Source organism: Phascolarctos cinereus, unplaced genomic scaffold (assembly GCF_003287225.1).
Source record: "Phascolarctos cinereus isolate Bilbo 61053 unplaced genomic scaffold, phaCin_HiC Scaffold_726;HRSCAF=1367, whole genome shotgun sequence".
NCBI classification, from domain to species: Eukaryota; Metazoa; Chordata; class Mammalia; order Diprotodontia; family Phascolarctidae; genus Phascolarctos; species Phascolarctos cinereus.
The window spans coordinates 3226754-3244672 of record NW_027556098.1 but is presented as its reverse complement, the minus strand read 5'-3'; the positions used below and the strand labels follow the sequence as shown (position 1 = coordinate 3244672).

General features: G+C 38.0%; 1 protein-coding gene across 3 annotated transcripts in view; it reads right to left on the bottom strand.

The window, feature by feature from the left end:
* Window positions 1–17919, bottom strand: part of CTPS2 (CTP synthase 2) — a 132435-nt gene that overhangs the window by 38134 nt on the left and 76382 nt on the right. For all 3 annotated transcript variants that reach the window (XM_021007476.2, XM_078146091.1, XM_078146090.1), the window contains exons 14-16: window positions 16127–16223; window positions 8874–8929; window positions 3230–3326 (exon numbers count right to left, since the gene is read on the bottom strand). In XM_021007476.2, coding sequence (XP_020863135.1) covers window positions 3230–3326; window positions 8874–8929; window positions 16127–16223 — 250 coding nt within the window. The remainder of the gene's footprint in view (window positions 1–3229; window positions 3327–8873; window positions 8930–16126; window positions 16224–17919) is intronic.

The following is a 17919-nucleotide window of genomic DNA, read 5'->3' as shown; positions in this document are numbered from 1 at the left end:
TTAGCTACAGCAGCAACATACGAAAAAGAAATTGAGGAGAAAAGATATAATAAAGAAGAAACAAAATTATCAATTTTTGCAGATTTGATAGTCTACTTGAGAACCCTAGAGTTTCAACTAAAAATATGATGAAAATTATATCTTCAATAAAGCAGCAGTTTACAAAATATACTCACAAAAATAACCAGCCTTTCCAAACTTACCAACAAAACTCAGCAGACAGAAAAAGAAATTCCATTCAAAATTATTACAAAATGAATAAAATATCTAGAAGTCCACTTACTAAGACACACAAGAATTCCAATTTGTGCAAAACTAAATAGCCTTTAAAGAAATAAAGGAAGCCATATAATTGGAAAAGAATCTGTTATTCATGGTTGGGTTCAGCTAATATAATAAAAATAACAAAACTACCTAAATAAAATGCATAAATTAAGTACCAAAACAATCAAAGTACCAGAGGCTTACTTTTTAAAACTAGACAAAATAACAACAAAATTCATCTGGAAGAACAAAAGGTCAAGAATCTTAAGGGAAACAGTGAAAAGCACATGGGAATGAAGGGGAGGCAGTACCACTTATCAAGCAATGCTTGGTGTAACCATCAAAATTATTTGGTCTGCTTAAAAGATGGAAGAGTTAATAAATGGACTATATCAGGTATGCATGATCCAGAAATACCAGAATACAGTAGCAGAGTTCAGCTAATCCAACACCACCAACTGCTTGGGTGGGGACTCATTATTTAACGAAATTGCTAAAAAATTTGGAAAACAATCTGGAACCAATGAAGCTTAGATCAACATCTTGCACCATATACCATAATAAACTTCAAATGAAGAAAAAAGACCTAAATGTAAAAGGGAATAACAAACAAACTGGAGGATAATGAAAGGAGATATCTTTCACAACTATGGATAAGGGAAGTTCTTGTTCACACTGAAGATCACATGGATAATTCTGATTATATAAAATTGAGAGCCACTGCAATTAGAATTAAAAGGGAAACATTTGCCTGGGAGAAAATGTGTCAAGCTTCTCTGATCAAGATATGATATCTAAGATGCGTAAGGTATTGATTCAAATATATAAGAATAAGAGCCATGCCTCAATAGATAAATGGTGAAAAGATATGAACAAGTAATTCTCAACATCAGAAACTGATACAATTTTATTGGAGAAATGATTATTAAAGAGGGATTAACATCTGCCTTGCTGCTAAAATCTAAGGGCCGTAGGACTTTTCCATATGACTTACAGCTGAAATCATCCATATGTGCTGTCTCTCCCATTCTTACTTTGGGGGGGGTAAGTTGGGGTTAAGTGACTTGCCCAGGGTCACACAGCTATTAAGTGTTGTGTCTGAGGACGGATTTGAACTCAGGTCCTCTTGAGGGCCAGTGCTCTATCTACTGCACCACCTAGCTGGCCCATGTCTCTCCCATTCTTGAGAGAAGGGAGTTTTGTCTCACTTTTCTAATTGCATACCCAACGTCTGGCACAGTGCCTTGTACAAAGTAAGTACTTAAATGTTTTAGTTAATCATTCATTCTCAAAATAAAAAAGCAAGCCATCAATGACTAGATGGAAAAAATGCTCTGAATCATTAATAATAAAAGAAGTGCAAAGTAAAATACCTGAAATTCCACTTGACACTCATCAGATTGGTAAAGATGCTACAAAGGGAAAATAACAACTGTTGAAGGGCTGTGTAGGGAAAGAGGCATGCGAAGGCACCGTTGGTAGAGTTGAAGATTGTTTAAACCATTTGGGAAGGTAATCTGGAACTATAGCCAAAAGTCACTACACTATGTATACCTTTTGATCCAGTAATACCACTACTAGGCATATAATCTAAAAAAGATCAAAGAAAGAGGAAAAGGACCTATATACACCAATTCACTTCTAGAAACACTCTGTTTCAGCAAAGAGCAAGAAACAAAATGGGTGCCCATCAATTATAGAAAGGCTGAATAAAATTATGGTAGATGGATGTAATAGAAATGCATATGTGCATAAGACATGACGAAAGGGATGGTTTCAGAGAAATCTGGTAAGATCAGTCTAAAATGCAGAGAACTGCGAAGTGAAGAAAAGACAGAGAACTATTTACACAATTACCACAACACTGTAAATGACCTGGGGGTGGGGGAGAGTGGGATTGCTGGGTAAAGGGCCATCAACAGTTTAGTGACATCTCTTCCATATTCTGAGTTGGCAGCTGCTATGTACCAGGTACTGTGATGGGCACCGTGTACACAAATACAAAGATGCAATAATTCCTGCTTTTACAGAGTTAACATTGTATTGCTGAAGGCACCGTATATATAGAACAAATGCTTAATAAATGTAAGATGTTTAAGGACAAGGTGTCAGTGAAGAAGCAGCTGGCAAATTGGGCTTTGTGTAGAAGGTTATGCTTCAGCTGGGTCTTGAAATAAGTGAGAGCTTCTATGAGGCAATAGAAGCAAAATATGGAAGTCACTTAACCCCAACTGCCTCGCCAAAAAAAACAGTAATAATAATAATAAGGGAATATCTGAACAAATGTTAGTATACAGATTTAATGGAATATTCTTGCATCGTAAGAGAATAGAAATATAAAGACTTCAGGGAAACATGGGAGGAACTATATAAAGTGATACAAAGTAAAGAAAGCAGACCCAAGAGACTACGGACTGAAAACAACAATGCAAAGGATAACAACATTAAAAAAGAATTGATCTCAGAAAACCACAATGAATCATCTCGATCTTGAGGAACTAGTAAGGACATACACTTTGCTCCTCTCAGTAGAAAGATGGAACACTGTATAAATACACACACACACACACACACACACACACACACACACGTATGTATACATATATAATGTCAGCCATGGTGGCTGTGTCTATCAGCTTTGCTTAAGTCCTTTTCTTTTTTACAAAAAAAAAAGCTCAATGGGTCCAGGGACAGGGAACAAAGCATGTAGAATTAAAGAGAAATGATCATGATATAAAAACATAAGAACACAGTAAAAGTTTTTTGAGGCTAGGGGTGGGGAGAGAGATAGAGACAGAAAGAAAGACAGAGGAAGGGGAAAGAGAGAGAGGGAGAGAGAGGAATGGAGGCAGAGAGGAATGGAGGCAGAAAGGAATGGAAGAAGAGAGGAAGAAAGGGGGGAGGGAGAAAAAAATGAGGGGTGGGGAGAGATTTGGGCACTTCAAAGTTTTCCAAGCCTACTTACTTGCTAATTCAATGATCTCCATTCTTTCTCCTTCAACATCCCGACCTACGAACTTCAAACCTTTCTCTTCAAATTGCTGTATTAATTCTGGGTTAACCTAGGGGAAAAAGAAAAAAAGAACTCCAATGACTTGAGTAGCATCATGGCACCAGGAGCCATTCAGCCTTTGGCCATATCTAGATTTTTGCGTTTGAGCTAGAAAACTAAAATAATGACTGATCTCCCTCAAGTGACTATTGAAATAATATATCCTCATGAGTATAATCAGATTTCCCCTTGGTGCCATACTTCCCCCCTCCACAAAGAAAAAACCCTGTAAAGTTAAAAGACAGCATGCTATAATAGAAAAATATCTAGATTTATTGACCTCTGTTCAAATCCTGGTTTTGCCATTTACTTATGTGACTCTGGCAGATCACTTTACCTCTCTCTGTCTTCCCTCTTTAAAACAAGAGAATTTTGAATAAACGACCTCTAAGGTACTTTCTGGCTCTAAATCATATGAACTCATCAAGGTAAGGGACTAAGGATAGAAAACTGAGACAGGGTATTTACCTAGAAGGTAAAGGTACACTGAACTAAGAAATAATCTATATACTAATGTCAACAGGCTATGTACATATTTACAAGAAACACACACCCTCTTCTACAATTTATTTCTGGTACAGAGTAGGAGAAAGGGAATTGTCCCAAACTCTGAACTGTCTGTTCTCTTACTCTCAATTCTGAGGCAAAAGCAGACATTCTGTTTCTTCTTCATCATCATCAATTATATTAATTAATTACATTATTAAATGCAGTGATGTATTCAGTTATAATGTGTCATTATGTTGTATATATTGTATATAAATAATAAATGTTTTTAAAATAAACATTTACTAAGTACCTATTATGTGCCAGGCACTGTTCCAAATATTAGGAATACAAAAAAGCCAAAAGATAGCCCCTGCCATCAAGGAGCTCACAGTTTAATGGAAGAGACAACATGCAAACCACTATGTACATACAAGCTATAAATGGGATAAATTGGAAATAATCAACCAGGGGCAGGTATTAGAAGTAAGAAGAATCAAGAAAGGCTTCCTGTAGAAGGAGGGATTTTAATTGAGACTTGAAGCAAGTCAGAAGGTAGAACTACGCAAGGAGAGAACTCCAGGCCAGGGAACAGCCAGAGAAAATGTCCACAGTTGGGAGGCAGAGTATTTGTTCTAGGAACAGCAAGAAGGACAGAGTCACTGGAGCACAGAGGACATGGGGAGATGTAGGGCATAAGAAGGCTGGAAAGGCAGAGGGTATCAGGTTTGAATGCCAGACGGCGGGTTTTATATTAGATCTTGGAAGTAATAGGAAGCCACTGGAGTTTACTGAATAGGAGAGTGACACACAGGGTAAGACCTATGCTTTAGAAAGATCACTTAAGGGCAGCTAGGTGGCACAGTGGATATAGCACTGGCCCTTAAGTTCAAAGACCTGAGTTCAAATGCAGCCTCAGACATTTGTTGGCTGTTTGACTCTGGGCAAGTCACTTAACTGGGATTGCCGGCCAAAAAATTCTTTTAAAGAAAGATCAGGAGGATGGGATCTGGAACCCAAAAAGGAAAAACCCTGGCATTCTGTTTACCCCAGCTTACTGGCCACTCCCATCCACATCCTCCTTAGACCCCTCCTCCAGTCACCCCAAACTATTTGGCCACTCCTTGATCCCTCCTATAGTCTTCCTGAATATAAGATTCATCTTGTCTCCATTAAGGTGCTCAGATTCTTAAACTGACATAAATGTTTAGATTGCTTAAGAGTCTGGCCAATACAGCAGATTCTTTAAATCTCACCCACCCCCAATCAATTTTCTAATAAACCTTGTCTTTGGCTGAAAAAAAAAAAAAGAAAAACAAAAGAAAGATCGCTTAGACAGATGGTTAGAGGACGGATCAAAGTGGGGAGAGACTTGTAATAAGCTGACTAACCAGCAGACTATTGCAATAGCCCAAATGTGAGGTGATGAGGACCTGCACCAATGGGGTGGCAATGTCAGAGGAGAAAAGGGGGAGAATACAAGATACATAATGAAGGTAAAATAAACAGGACTTAGCAAATGATTGGATATGGGGGAGGTGAGAGAGACTGAAGTATCAAGGATGATACTTAAGTTGTGAGCCTGTCCAATTCAACGGATAGTAGTACCCTCTACAGAAATAAAGAAGTTGGAAATGGGGAGGTTTAGGGGGAAAAGATAATGAGAAATTTTGGACATGTTGAGTTTAAGACACCTACAAGCCATACAATTCAAGATGTCAATAGGCAACTGGAGATGAGAGACTAAAGGTCAACAAAGAGGATAGCACCAGATAAGTAGATTTGAGAATCATTAGCATAAATATGATTTTTTAATCCAGAGGAGCTGATGAGATCACCAAGTAAAACAGTAAAATGGAAGAAAACGGGGCAGAGCCAAGATGGCGGAGTGAAAGCAGTGACTTGCTTGAGCTCTCCCCCAAACCCCTCCAAATACCTATAAAAATGGCTCTAAACAAATTCTAAACAGTAGAACCCACAAAAAAACAGAGTGAAGCAAATTTCCAGCCCAAGACAACCTGGATGATTGATTGGAAAGGTATATCGTAGCAGGCTGGGAGAGGAGCGCAGTTTAGCATGGGTGCGAAGGCCACAGAGAACCAGGAGCAGGCCTCAGAGGACTGAATCGTGGGCAGCTGTGGCAGTTTCCAGACTTCTCAACCCACGAACGCCAAAGACAACTTAGAAGGTCAGTGGGAAAAGTCTGTTTCTGCGGTGCTGAGAGAGAAGCAAGGTGGTCTCAGCTCCATTCCCCAAGCGCAGCCAGAGGAGGGGGCTGCCTCCTGAGCTTCCAGCCCACAGACTGAGGGGGAAATGGTTGGCTGATCAGAGGGCGACTATAGGGATCTCTTGGCCAGTGCTGAGGCAGGAATCTCTTGCTCTGCTCATGCCTGGATTTGGGTCACAATTCTGGGTGGCGGTCCTAGGGCGAAGAAGAGCACTGGCGGGGTGGACCTCATGGTGGCTGTGGAGAGAAAACCCTCCTCACAGTTCCAGGACAGAAAGGAGTGTTTGTGGTCACTAACAGACCAGAGCACAGGCCAGGAAAAGAGTAAACACCTCTCCCCTTATCATACCACCTTGGAAGAACTGAAAATTTACAGGTCCCTACAAGTATCTCTGAAAACAGCTGTACAAATCCCTGAAGCTTGGGACAGTACATTCTCCACATTGGAAGCAGACTCTTACCTTAACAAAGAGTTTAAAACTCAAGTAATTGGCCAGGATCATGAGTAAGCAGCTCAAAAAGAGTCAGACTATATTATCTTATTTTGGTGACAAAGAAGATCAAAACACACAACCAGAAGAAGACAATAAAGTCAAAGCTTCTACATCCAAAGCCTCCAAGAAAAATATGAATCAGTCCCAGGCCTTGGAAGAGCTCAAAAGGGATTTTGAGAAGCAAGTAAGGAAGTAGAGGAAAAACTGGGAAGAGAAATGAGAGTGATGCAAGAAAATCATGAAAAACAAGTCAACAGCTTGCTAAAGGAGACCCAAAAAAATACTGAAGAAAATAACACCTTAAAAAATAGCCTAACCCAAATGGCAAAAGAGGTCCAAAAAGCCAATGAGGAGAAAAATGCCCTAAAAAGAAAAATTGGCCAAATGGAAAAGGAAGTCCAAAAGATTACTGAAGAAAATACTTCCTTAAAAATTAGGATACAGCAATTGGAATAGTGATTTTATGAGAAATCAGGACACTGTAAAACAAATCCAACAGAATGAAAAATTAGAAAACAATGTGAAATATCTCATTGGAAAAACAACTGACCTGGAAAATAGATCCAGGAGAGAGAATTTAAAAATTATTGGACTATCTGAAAGCCATGATCAAAAAAAGAGCCTAGACATCATCTTTCAAAAAATTGTCAGGGAAAACTGCCCTGCTATAAGTAGAACCAGAGGGCAAAATAGAAATTGAAAGAATCCACAGATCTCCTCCTGAAAGAGATCCCCAAAGGAAAACTCCTAGGAATATTGTAGCCAAATTCCAGAGTTCCCAGGTCAAGGAGAAAATATTACAAGCTGCCAGAAAGAAACAATTCAAGTACTGTGGAAACACAATCAGGATAACACAAGATTTAGCAGCTTCTACATTAAAGGACCACAGGGCATGGAATATAATATTCCGGAGGGCAAAGGAGATAGGATTACAACCAAGAATCACCTACCCAGCAAAACTGAGTATAATCCTTCAGGGGAAAAAATGGTCATTCAGTGAAATAGAGGACTTTCAAGCATTCTTGATGAAAAGACCAGAGCTGAATAGAAAATTTGACTTTCAAATACAGACTCAAGTGGAACATGAAGAGGTAAACAGGAAAGAGAAATCATAAGAGACTTATTAAGTTGAACTGTTTACATTCCTGCATGGAAAGATGATATTTATAACTCATGAGACCTTTGTCAGTATTAGGGTAGTTGGAGGAAAAAATTATATGTATTATGTAGACAGATAGATAAGAGGGCACAGGGGGGGCTGAAGATTAAGGGGCCATATCTGGAGAATAAAATTAAGGGATGAGAGAGGATTACACTAGGAGAAGAAGAAAGGGAGAGGTAGAATGGGGTAAATTATCTCACAAAAAAACAGAAAAGAAAAGCTCTTACAGTGGAGGGGAAATGGGGAAGGTGAGAGGGAATGAGGAATCTTATTCTCATAGGATTTGGCTTAAGGAGGGAATAACATACACATTCAATTGGGTATAGAAATCTGTCTTACCCTACAGGAAAGTAGGGGAAGAAGGGGACAAGACAGCAGGGGGATGATAGGAGAGGAGGGCAGATTGGGAAAGGGAGTAATCAAAAGCAAATACTTCTGAGGAGGGACAGGGTCAAAAGAAGAATAGAATAAATGGGGGGGTAGGATAAAATTAAGGGAAAAAGAGTTTTTCACAACATGTCTACTATGGAATTGTTTTTGCATAACTGTACATGTATAACCTATATTGAGTTGCTTGCCTTTTTCAATGAGGGTGGGTGGGGAGGGAGAAAGGGAGAAAAATTTGGAACCCAAAGTTTTAATAAACACATGTTTAAAAAAAATGTTTTCACATGCAACTGGGAAATAAGAAATACAGGAAATGGGGTACAGAAGTCTATCCTGCCCTACAGGAAAACAGAAAGGGAAGAGGATAAGAGAAGGGGGAGAAAGATAGAAGAGAGGGCAGACTAGGGGAAGGGGGGTATTCAGAATGCATGCTCTCTTGGGGTGGGGGTAAGGGCAAGATGGGGTGAAAATCTGGAACTCAAAATATTGTGGAAGTAAATGTTGAAAACTAAAAATAAAAAAAAAACAGAACTATGAAAAAAAATGGAAGAAAATAAGGGGGTCAGGACTGTGCCTTGTGGGACGCTCAAGGTTAGGTTAATGGGCTTGAGGTGGCTAATGATCCATCAAGAGACTGAGAAGGAGTAGTCAGAGAGGTAGAGGAGAACCAGAAGAGAATGACTCCTTCACATAGGAAAAAAAAAATTACTTTCTTCCCTGAGGGGCCAATTCTGAGGCTCTTAACCATAACTAAAGCAAGCACCTGCTTTCCACAATGAATTAGGATCAACAATGCCTTACCTCATACCGATGTCTGTGCCGTTCTTCTACATAACCAACATCCCCATAGAGTTTCCCTGAACAAAGAGAAGATGATGAATATGTGGGAGCCAGTATGATACAGTGGGGGAGGGAGGGAAAGGAGGAAATACTACAAAAAAAAAGCAAAGTTCAAATCTACCTAAGATGTCTACTACCTGTGTGTCCTTAGGAAAGTCACTTATTTTAATTTGGTCTCATAACAGTTTCTTCATCTGTAAAATAAGGGGGTCGAACTAAATGGCTGGCCTGTATAGTCCCTTGTAATTCTAGATCAATGATACCGAATTGGGGGGGGAAATGCCATCCCCTACCTACCAACTTTGAATCACCCACTAAAAAGAGCGGAATATGGTACCAGAGAGATAAAATGATACAATGACACTTTTCTATGTCTCATTTCTAGAACCAGGCCTATTCTAAGGTGGTTGCAGAGTAAAATAACTCTGGGCTTAGGAGTCAAAAGGCCTGGATTTAAGTCCTGATTCTGCTACATAGTAGTTGCAACTTCTACATGCTTTCGTTTCCTCATCAGCAAAACAGATATGTGTTAACAGTGGGTGCTGACAGAATTACAGAATTAAAAAGGCCTCCTAAGACTATCTAAGTCTGGATTCAGTGATCTATCAGGTCATTTTCAGCTCTAAACCCTATGATCCATTCTATGACATCACTAAGGGCAGCTATGTGGCACAGTGGATAGAGAGCCTGGAATCAGGAAGACGCCTCTTCTTGAGTTCAAATCCAGCCTCAGACACTTACTAGGTATGTGACCCTGGACAAGTGATTTAACCTGTTTGCTTCAGTTTTCTCATCTGTAAAAATGCGCTGGAGAAGGAAATGGCAAATGACTACAGTATTTTTGCCAAGAAAACCCCAAATGGGTTTATGAAGAGTTGGATATGTCTGAGAAATAACTCAAAATGACATCACTGACAACTGGTGAAATGAGATGATCACTAATGTCCCTATTGGTTCTGCATCCTATGACCTATAACTCTCCTAGCAGAGTAATTTCTGAGCCTTTGTTAAATTACCTCCCATTCAAAGTTACAGCAAGAAAGCAATTTGTAAAACTCACGCAAATATCATGTAAATGTAAGCTATTTACTATAATTCTCAAACTAGATAATTTACATAAAGTACTTTGAACTGTAAAGCACGATACAAATGTAAGTTATTATTCTCCAGCAGAGAATAAACACTCTTAGAATCCTGAAGCATTTCCTGATGAGAAACTTACTCTACTTAATAAAGGAGAATAATATATGCCAAACTCTAGGAGTGAGGCACTCTTCAGAGAAATGACTGTAAGAGTAGTCTAGAGAATCACATACATACTGCAATGTCTTAACAGTGTTTAGTGCTTCAAAACAAAAAAGTGTGACTGATAGCTCAGAAAAATACTGAACCACACAGATTTAATTCTACCCATCTGCCTAAAGTATTTAGCACTGTATACAGAAAATTATTCTAGACACTGGGGAGCAATATAAAAGAATTTTAAAAGATGTGATCTCAATGCTACACTGATTTCTTTACTTTATGGGGTTTTTTATTGGTAAAATTGTATATGCACCAGAGATTAACAGTACAGAATAAGTTTGGGGTTCATTTATAAAATAAATGTCATAAAAATATCACAGAAAGATTACAGTGACTCATAAGTCTCGGCAGCCTGTAAAACATACCCAAACCAGCTTGACTATGACATAATTTATGTACACACACACAAAAAAGATTTTGCTAGGTTTAACCAATATCACTTGGGCTCTTCTGGTTTTCTTCAAGATTCAAATCAAGCAACATCCTCTGCCAGAGTTTTCCTCAGCTGCCAGCACCCTACCCCCTGAGGTTATCTTGTGTCATTCGGTATATATCTTATACATCCCTATTTATGTACATACCGTCTACCTTGTTAAAAGATAGGCTCTTGCGGTAGCTAGGTGGTGCAGTGGATAGAGCTCCAGCCTTGGAGTCAGGAGGACCTGAGTTCAAATGTGACCTCAGACACATAACACTTAGTAGCTGTGTGACTGTGGGCAAGTCACTTAACCCTGACTGCCTTACCAAAAAGGCAACAAAAAAAAAAGGTAAGCTCTTTCTTACATGAAATGATGTAAAACTGAAAGTGAGCAGAACCAAGAGAACACTGTACACAGTAACAGCAATACTGTAAGAATGATCAGTGGTGAAAGACTTAACTACTCTGATCAAGGCCATGTTCCAAGACAATTCCAAAGGATCCATGAGGAAAAAATGCTATCCATCTCCAAAGACAGAACTGATGAACTCTGAGTCCAGATTAAAGCATGCTTTTTTCTCTTTATTTTTTCTTGCTTTTGGGGGGCAATATGGCTAACAGGGAACTCTGTTTTGCATGACTTCACATGCGTAACAGATATCAAATTGCTTTCCTTCTCAATGGGTTGGGGAGGGCGTGGAGGGAGAGAATCTGGAACTCAAATTTTTTTAAAATGAATGTTTAAATGAACAAATGAATAACTCAACAAACAAACAAAAAGGTAAGCTCTTTGAGTACAGGGACTATTTAACATTTGTCTTTATCTTCCCAGCACTGGTTTCAGAACCTGGCAAAGAGGAGGCACTTAATAAATGTTTGTTCATTGATTCCCTCCACAACACAACCACTCCCAAAACTCAGAAGCCTGTCTTCTTGGCCACAGAGATGTAGTTGCTATTGTTGTTAAATCCTTTCAGTCATGTCCGACTCTCGATGACCCCATTTTGGGGTTTTCTTGGCACAGATACTGGAGTGGTTTTCCCTTTCTTTCTGCAGCTCATTTTACAGATGAGGAAACTGAGGCAAAGAGGGTGAAGTGATCTTCCCAGGGTCACACAGCTAGGAAGTGTCTGAGGCCAGATCTGAACTCAGGAAGACAATTCCAAGCCCAGGGCTCTATCCGCTGGGCCCCCTAGCTGCCATAGAGCTGATACGGCCAAAATCAGTCACCACACCACTAGCTAAGCCCACTATGATAAAACATCTCTGAACTTAGTAAAACTAACCCTTGGATAAGAGACATTCAGTTTGCTGCTAAATCCAGACCCAAACTCACCAGAGCGCAAGTTCCATTGCCTTAGTCTTTGAGAACCATCCTAGGACTGCCTCTAAACCTCAATGAGGTACAGAAGAAAGGTTTTAATGGAAATGGTCTCATCTGCTCAAATCAAAATCCCGTCTAAACTTCAACTCCTATCTCTGTCATGGGAATTTCATGGATTACTCCAGCTCATTGACTTGTTTCCTACTGGCATCCACAGCCCACAACAAACAATACAAATCATGACAATAGCATCAATTTCCACTGCCATTTGGCGTTACCAAGGTTTCTCCTCATAACTACCAGGCAGGGAGGTAGACCATCCCATGACGGTGAAGCGATTAAAAGCTAAATGGCATGCTGTAGTATTCTCTAACTGTCAGTCCTAGCTGACTCAGTTAAGCCACAAACTTCCGAAGGGAATCTCTTCTATCTCGCAGGGCTAGGTAAATACTTCATGGCTGGGAAATGGTTAGTGCCATGCCTTTTCTTTCTAAAGTCTAAAGCATTAGACTTTTCCCCACAGTAGTCAGCTATCGTATTCCCCAACTGCCACTGTTTGGGGGGCCAAGAAAAAGATCCTGGACAACCTTCATATACCATCTTTAAATAACTGTTTCAATTAAATTTACAATGATGCTTCTATTGGGAGGGGGAGAGTTGCAGAGACCAAGAAGTCATGAACTTACCAGGTCAGAAAAGCATATATGCTCTTATATACTTGTGCTTAGCAGATTCTATTTTGGTTTTTTTAGATAGCAGAAACCTATCAGTGCTTTAGACAAACTTATTTCACTTACCAGATTTCTACACCTTTGGGATTTAACCACACATAAATAAAACTTAGGCTCTTAGTTAAAAATTTTTTAAGGACAGCAAAAACCTAGATTTCTGTACCTTTTGGACTTCGCCACATATAAATAAAACTCAGGTTCTTCTTATTGTTATGAAGAGTTAATTCTGTGAGAGGTCTTTAACTTTCACGACTTCACTTGTCTCTCCTGTCATGATTTCTACTCAAAAGGTATCCTATACTTTCTTAAGAATCTTTTATCCCGTCCTCAGGGCCAACCATGACATAGCTGTAAAGTAAACTTTCATCCCCACCCTTTCAAAAATTCAGAACAGCATTCATCTGCAACTTAGTCATGAGAGAATTTTCTGACTCTCACTTCACCCCTCTGCAGAGATGGAAGGTCCACCAATGTTGTCTATTACACATATTTTCAGATTTTTTCTATGTATTGAACAAATATGCTGGGTTTTTTCCTCTTTTTTTAATCTTTTAAAAAACATTATTCATTGACAGAGGGTGCAGGTGTAAGTTGACTTTGATGGGATGATATAAATAAAATTAAGGGGTGAGAAAGACGATTCCAAAGGGAAAAGAGAGAAGGGAGAGGCAGAATGTGGTAAATTATATCATATGAAGAGGTTCAAAAGACCTACTACAGTGGAGGGAAAGAAGGAAGCAGGGTGATTCATATCATCAGATTTGGCTCAAAGTAGAATACCATAACATACTCAATTGGGTATAGAAATCCATCTTACTTTATAGGGAAGTACTAGGCAAGGAGGACAAGAAGGGGAGCTGATGGAAGGGAGGGCAGATTGAGGGAGACAGTGGTCAGAAGAAAAACACTGGTGAGGAGGGACAGGGTGAAAGGACAGAGAGAGAGAGAGAGAAGTATAAATGGTAAAAAATAGAATGGAGGGAAATACACAGTTAGTAATCATAACTGTGAATGTAAATGAGATTAACTCACCCATATAACAGAAGCAGATAGCGGAGTGATTTAAAAACCAGAATCCTACAATATGTTGTTTACAAGAAACACATTTGAAGCAGAGTAAGGGCAAAAGGATGGAGCACAATATATTATGCCTCAACTAAAGTAAAAAAAAAAAAAGAAAGCAGAAGTAGCAATCATGATCTCAGACAAAGCAAAAATAGATCAAATAAAAAGAGATTAAGAAAGGAAACTACATCTTGCTAAAAGGCATCATAAAAGATAGAGAGCATTATGAAACACAAAATGGATGATTTTGATTTACATCAAATTGATAAGTTTTTGCACAAACAAAGCCAATAAAACCAAGATTAGAAAGGAAACAGAAAGCTAGGAAACAATTTTTACCACCAGTGTCTCTGATAAAGGCTTCATTTCTAAAATATATAGGGTACTGAGTCAAATTTATGAGAATGCCCCAATTGCTAAAGTCATTCCCCAACTGATAAATGGTCAAAGGATATGAACAGGCAGTTTTCAGATAAAGAAATTAAAGCTATCTATAGTCATATGAAAAAACGCTCCAAGTCGCTATTGATTAGAGAAATGCAAATCAAAATAATTCTGAGGTACCATATCACACCCATCAGATTGGGAAAGAGATAAATGTTGGAGAAGATGTGGGAAAATTGGAACACTAATGCATTGTTGGTGGAGCTGTGAACTGATCCAACCATTCTGGAGAGCAATTTGGAACTAGGCCCAAAGGACTATAAAATTGTACATACCCTTTGACCCAGCTTCTAGGTCTGTATCCCAAAAAGATCATAAAAACAGGAAAAGGACCCACATGTAAAAAATATTTATAGATGCTCTTTTTATGGTGGCCAAGAATTGGAAATTGAGGGGATGCCAGTCAATTGGGGAACGGCTGAAAACTGTGGCATATGAATGTAATGGAATACTATTGTGCTATAAGAAATGATGAGTAGGCAGATTTCAGAAAAAACTGGAAAGACTTATATGAACTGATGCTGAGTGAAGTGAGCAGAACCAGGAGAACACTGTACACAGTAACAGCATCATTGTGCAATGACTAACTTTTCATAGACTTGGCTCTTCTCAGCAATGCAAGGATCTAAAACAACTCCAAAAGACTCATGATGGAAAATGCTATCCACATTCAGAGAAAGAACTATGGAGTCTGAATGAAGACTGAATCATACTATTTGATCTTTTTTTTTCTTTTGTTGTTTTACTTCGTCTCTTCTTTCTTGTGGTTCCTCCCATTGATTCTTCTTTACAACATGACTAATGTGAAAATATGTTTAATATGAATGTATATGTAGAGCCTATATCAGACTGCATGCCGTCTTGGGAAGGGAGGGGAACAAGGGGGTGAAAATTGAAAACTCAAAAGCTTATGGAAGTGAATGCTGAAAATGAAAAATAACTGAACTAAAAATTTTTTAAAAAATAACAGGTGCCATAGACAATGAAGTAATATCAATATTAAACATATATGCACCAGATGATATAGCACCCAAATTTCTAAAAAAACACTACTTATTACATGAGATAACTCTCTGAGAAGGAAGGGATAATAGAGGAAACTATGGCAAATAAAAAACATAATATGTCAATAAAAACTTATTTGAAAAAAGAGAAAGAGTGAACTGTCAGGCACTAAGAGGTCAAGCGATTTGTCCATGGTCATGGTACAAGTATGTCTTAGAGCAAAGACTTGAATCAGACCTTTCTGACTCTTAAGAGTAGCCTTCTATCCATCACACTGTACTGTTTCTCAAGTACGTGTATACACACACACACACACACACACACACACACACACACACACACACAACATTCTTATTGTGGGTTAGAGGACAAGTTTAGCATGCTTATGGGTTTATGCATTAACTTCACAGTCCACAGGTTAGGAAACGCTCGTTTAGTTCAAAGAGCTTATGCTGTGGCTGGAAGAAACAAGAATGATAAACAGTAAAAAGAGAAATGCCTTTGGAGTCAGAGAACCTGGGTCCAAATCCTGACTCTGTTGATGTTTACTGCCTCACAGTGACCTTGGGCAAATCACTTAACCACCCTGGGCCTCAGTTTCCTCATTTGTACAATAAGGAGGTTGGATGAGATAGGTCTCAAAGGTCCCTCCCGATTCTGGATCTATGATTTATAACTGAGTGTCATATAAAGCCTATGGGAATTCAGAGAATGCAGAAACAAGTGAGTTTTGGGGGAATCGGGGGAAGCTTCCTAGAAAAGATGAGTTTTGAGCTAGGTCTTGACAAACAACTGAATAGCAGTTAAATGGAGAGAAGAGGAACCAGAAGCCAAGAAAGAGGATGTTAGTAAATATTTAATAACATAATCAGTAGAAGGGCAATCATCTTTTGAAATAATAAAGGAACCTAAGATAACTTACTCAAAATAGAGTCTTCTGTTTTGAAAACAGTTGTTCTTTTCCCCAGCCTCATTGTTCCTCCCATTTCGCCAGGGTGATGCTCAGGCATATCAATCACCTTAAGGAAAAAATATTTAATTATGGTTTCATAAAGGATTTTTAAAAAGAAAATTATATAAGACTTACCAAATACAAGGTTTTCCAATTTTATTTTTTCAACTTAACACATAAACCAAAACCAATATGTAACATTTAAAATTTAAAAAATAGGAACAAGCAACAACTTTTCCATTAGGCATTCTATGGCTCCTTACACACTCGTCCATTTCCCTCTGAATACATGCATCTTTATTAATACAGTCACAGTCATTAGAACAATGACCACCTGTTTTCTTCCTTTACAACATGACTAATACGGAAATATGCTTTATATGATTGCACATATATAACCTATATTAAATTGCTTACTATCTTAGGAAGGAAGAAGGGAAAGGAGAGAGGGAGAAAATTTAGAAATTTTAAAAAAAATAAATGTTATGAAAGGACGAAAGATGCTATCTACATCCACAGAAATAATTGATAAATAGAATATAAACTGATAAACAGAAGTATGTATAGGATGATTTTACAAATATGTATATGTATATACACATATCTGTGTCAACTGGTAGCCATCTATAGGGCAGGGTGAGGAGGAAAGAAGAAAAGGGGGGAAAAAGACATTTACATGATAATTTTATTATATATTTAAAGGGAACAGCAAGTTGTACATAATAAATTTTAGCAGTTTCATGTGCAATCATCTTTTTTTAATTTATGGAAATGCTTGTTTTAGTTCATAAATTAAAAATAAAATAAATTTTTAAAATGCTAAATGAATGTTAAAAATTGTCTTTATATGTAATTGGAAAAAATAAATACTACTAAAAAAAAAAAAAAGGACAATGACAACCCACGACTCCAGAGGACCAATGATGAAAAATGCCTCCCACCAACTGAGAGAGAGGAAGAGAACCAAATACGAAAAATGAGACATACATTTTGGACATGGCCTATAAGGATATTTGTTTTGTTTGATGATGCATATTTGTTGCAAAAGTTTTGTTTTTCTTTTTCACTTTTCAATGGCAAAGGAGGAAGAGGGTAAGAGGGGAAAAATGCTTGATAATTTAAAATTTTTTAATTTGTTCTTTAAAATAGCCATAATGTGTATATATTGTTTTCTTAGTTCTACTTTCTTCACTTTAGATTATTTCCTTTCTACATTTCTTATAATCTTTACATGAAATGACTTTAACTATTTCATTTTGTTTTTCTTTGTCACAAGGGAGGATCCAATCTGGAGGAGAGGGGTGTAAAATGACTGTGATATTACGACAAAAGACATCAATAAAACTTTTTTCAAAAACTAACTTTAGTTAACGTTCATAAGAACATATCATCAGAATAGGACTTTCATGGAGGTTGCTCTATTTACCATGTGATAAAAGTTAACTAGCAAATGTTATTTTGAGATTTTCAGATAGTAAAATCTGTCTCATGTCTTCCTATGTTCTATTGCACAATCTTCCCTTCATGTCTGCCATAAAAAGAACACTGGAGTTGAAGTCAGAGGACTTCAAATAGAATGGAGGGAAATATACAGTTAGTAATCATAACTGTGAATGTAAATGTGTCTCTGCCACTACTACTTGTATAACTGACCTCTGAGGGCCTCAGTAAAATGAGGGTATTGGACCAGAATCAGAAATGTCAACCTCTAGGGGACCAGATTAAAATGTAATTGGAAAATGTTTAACAATTTTTTTTAAACA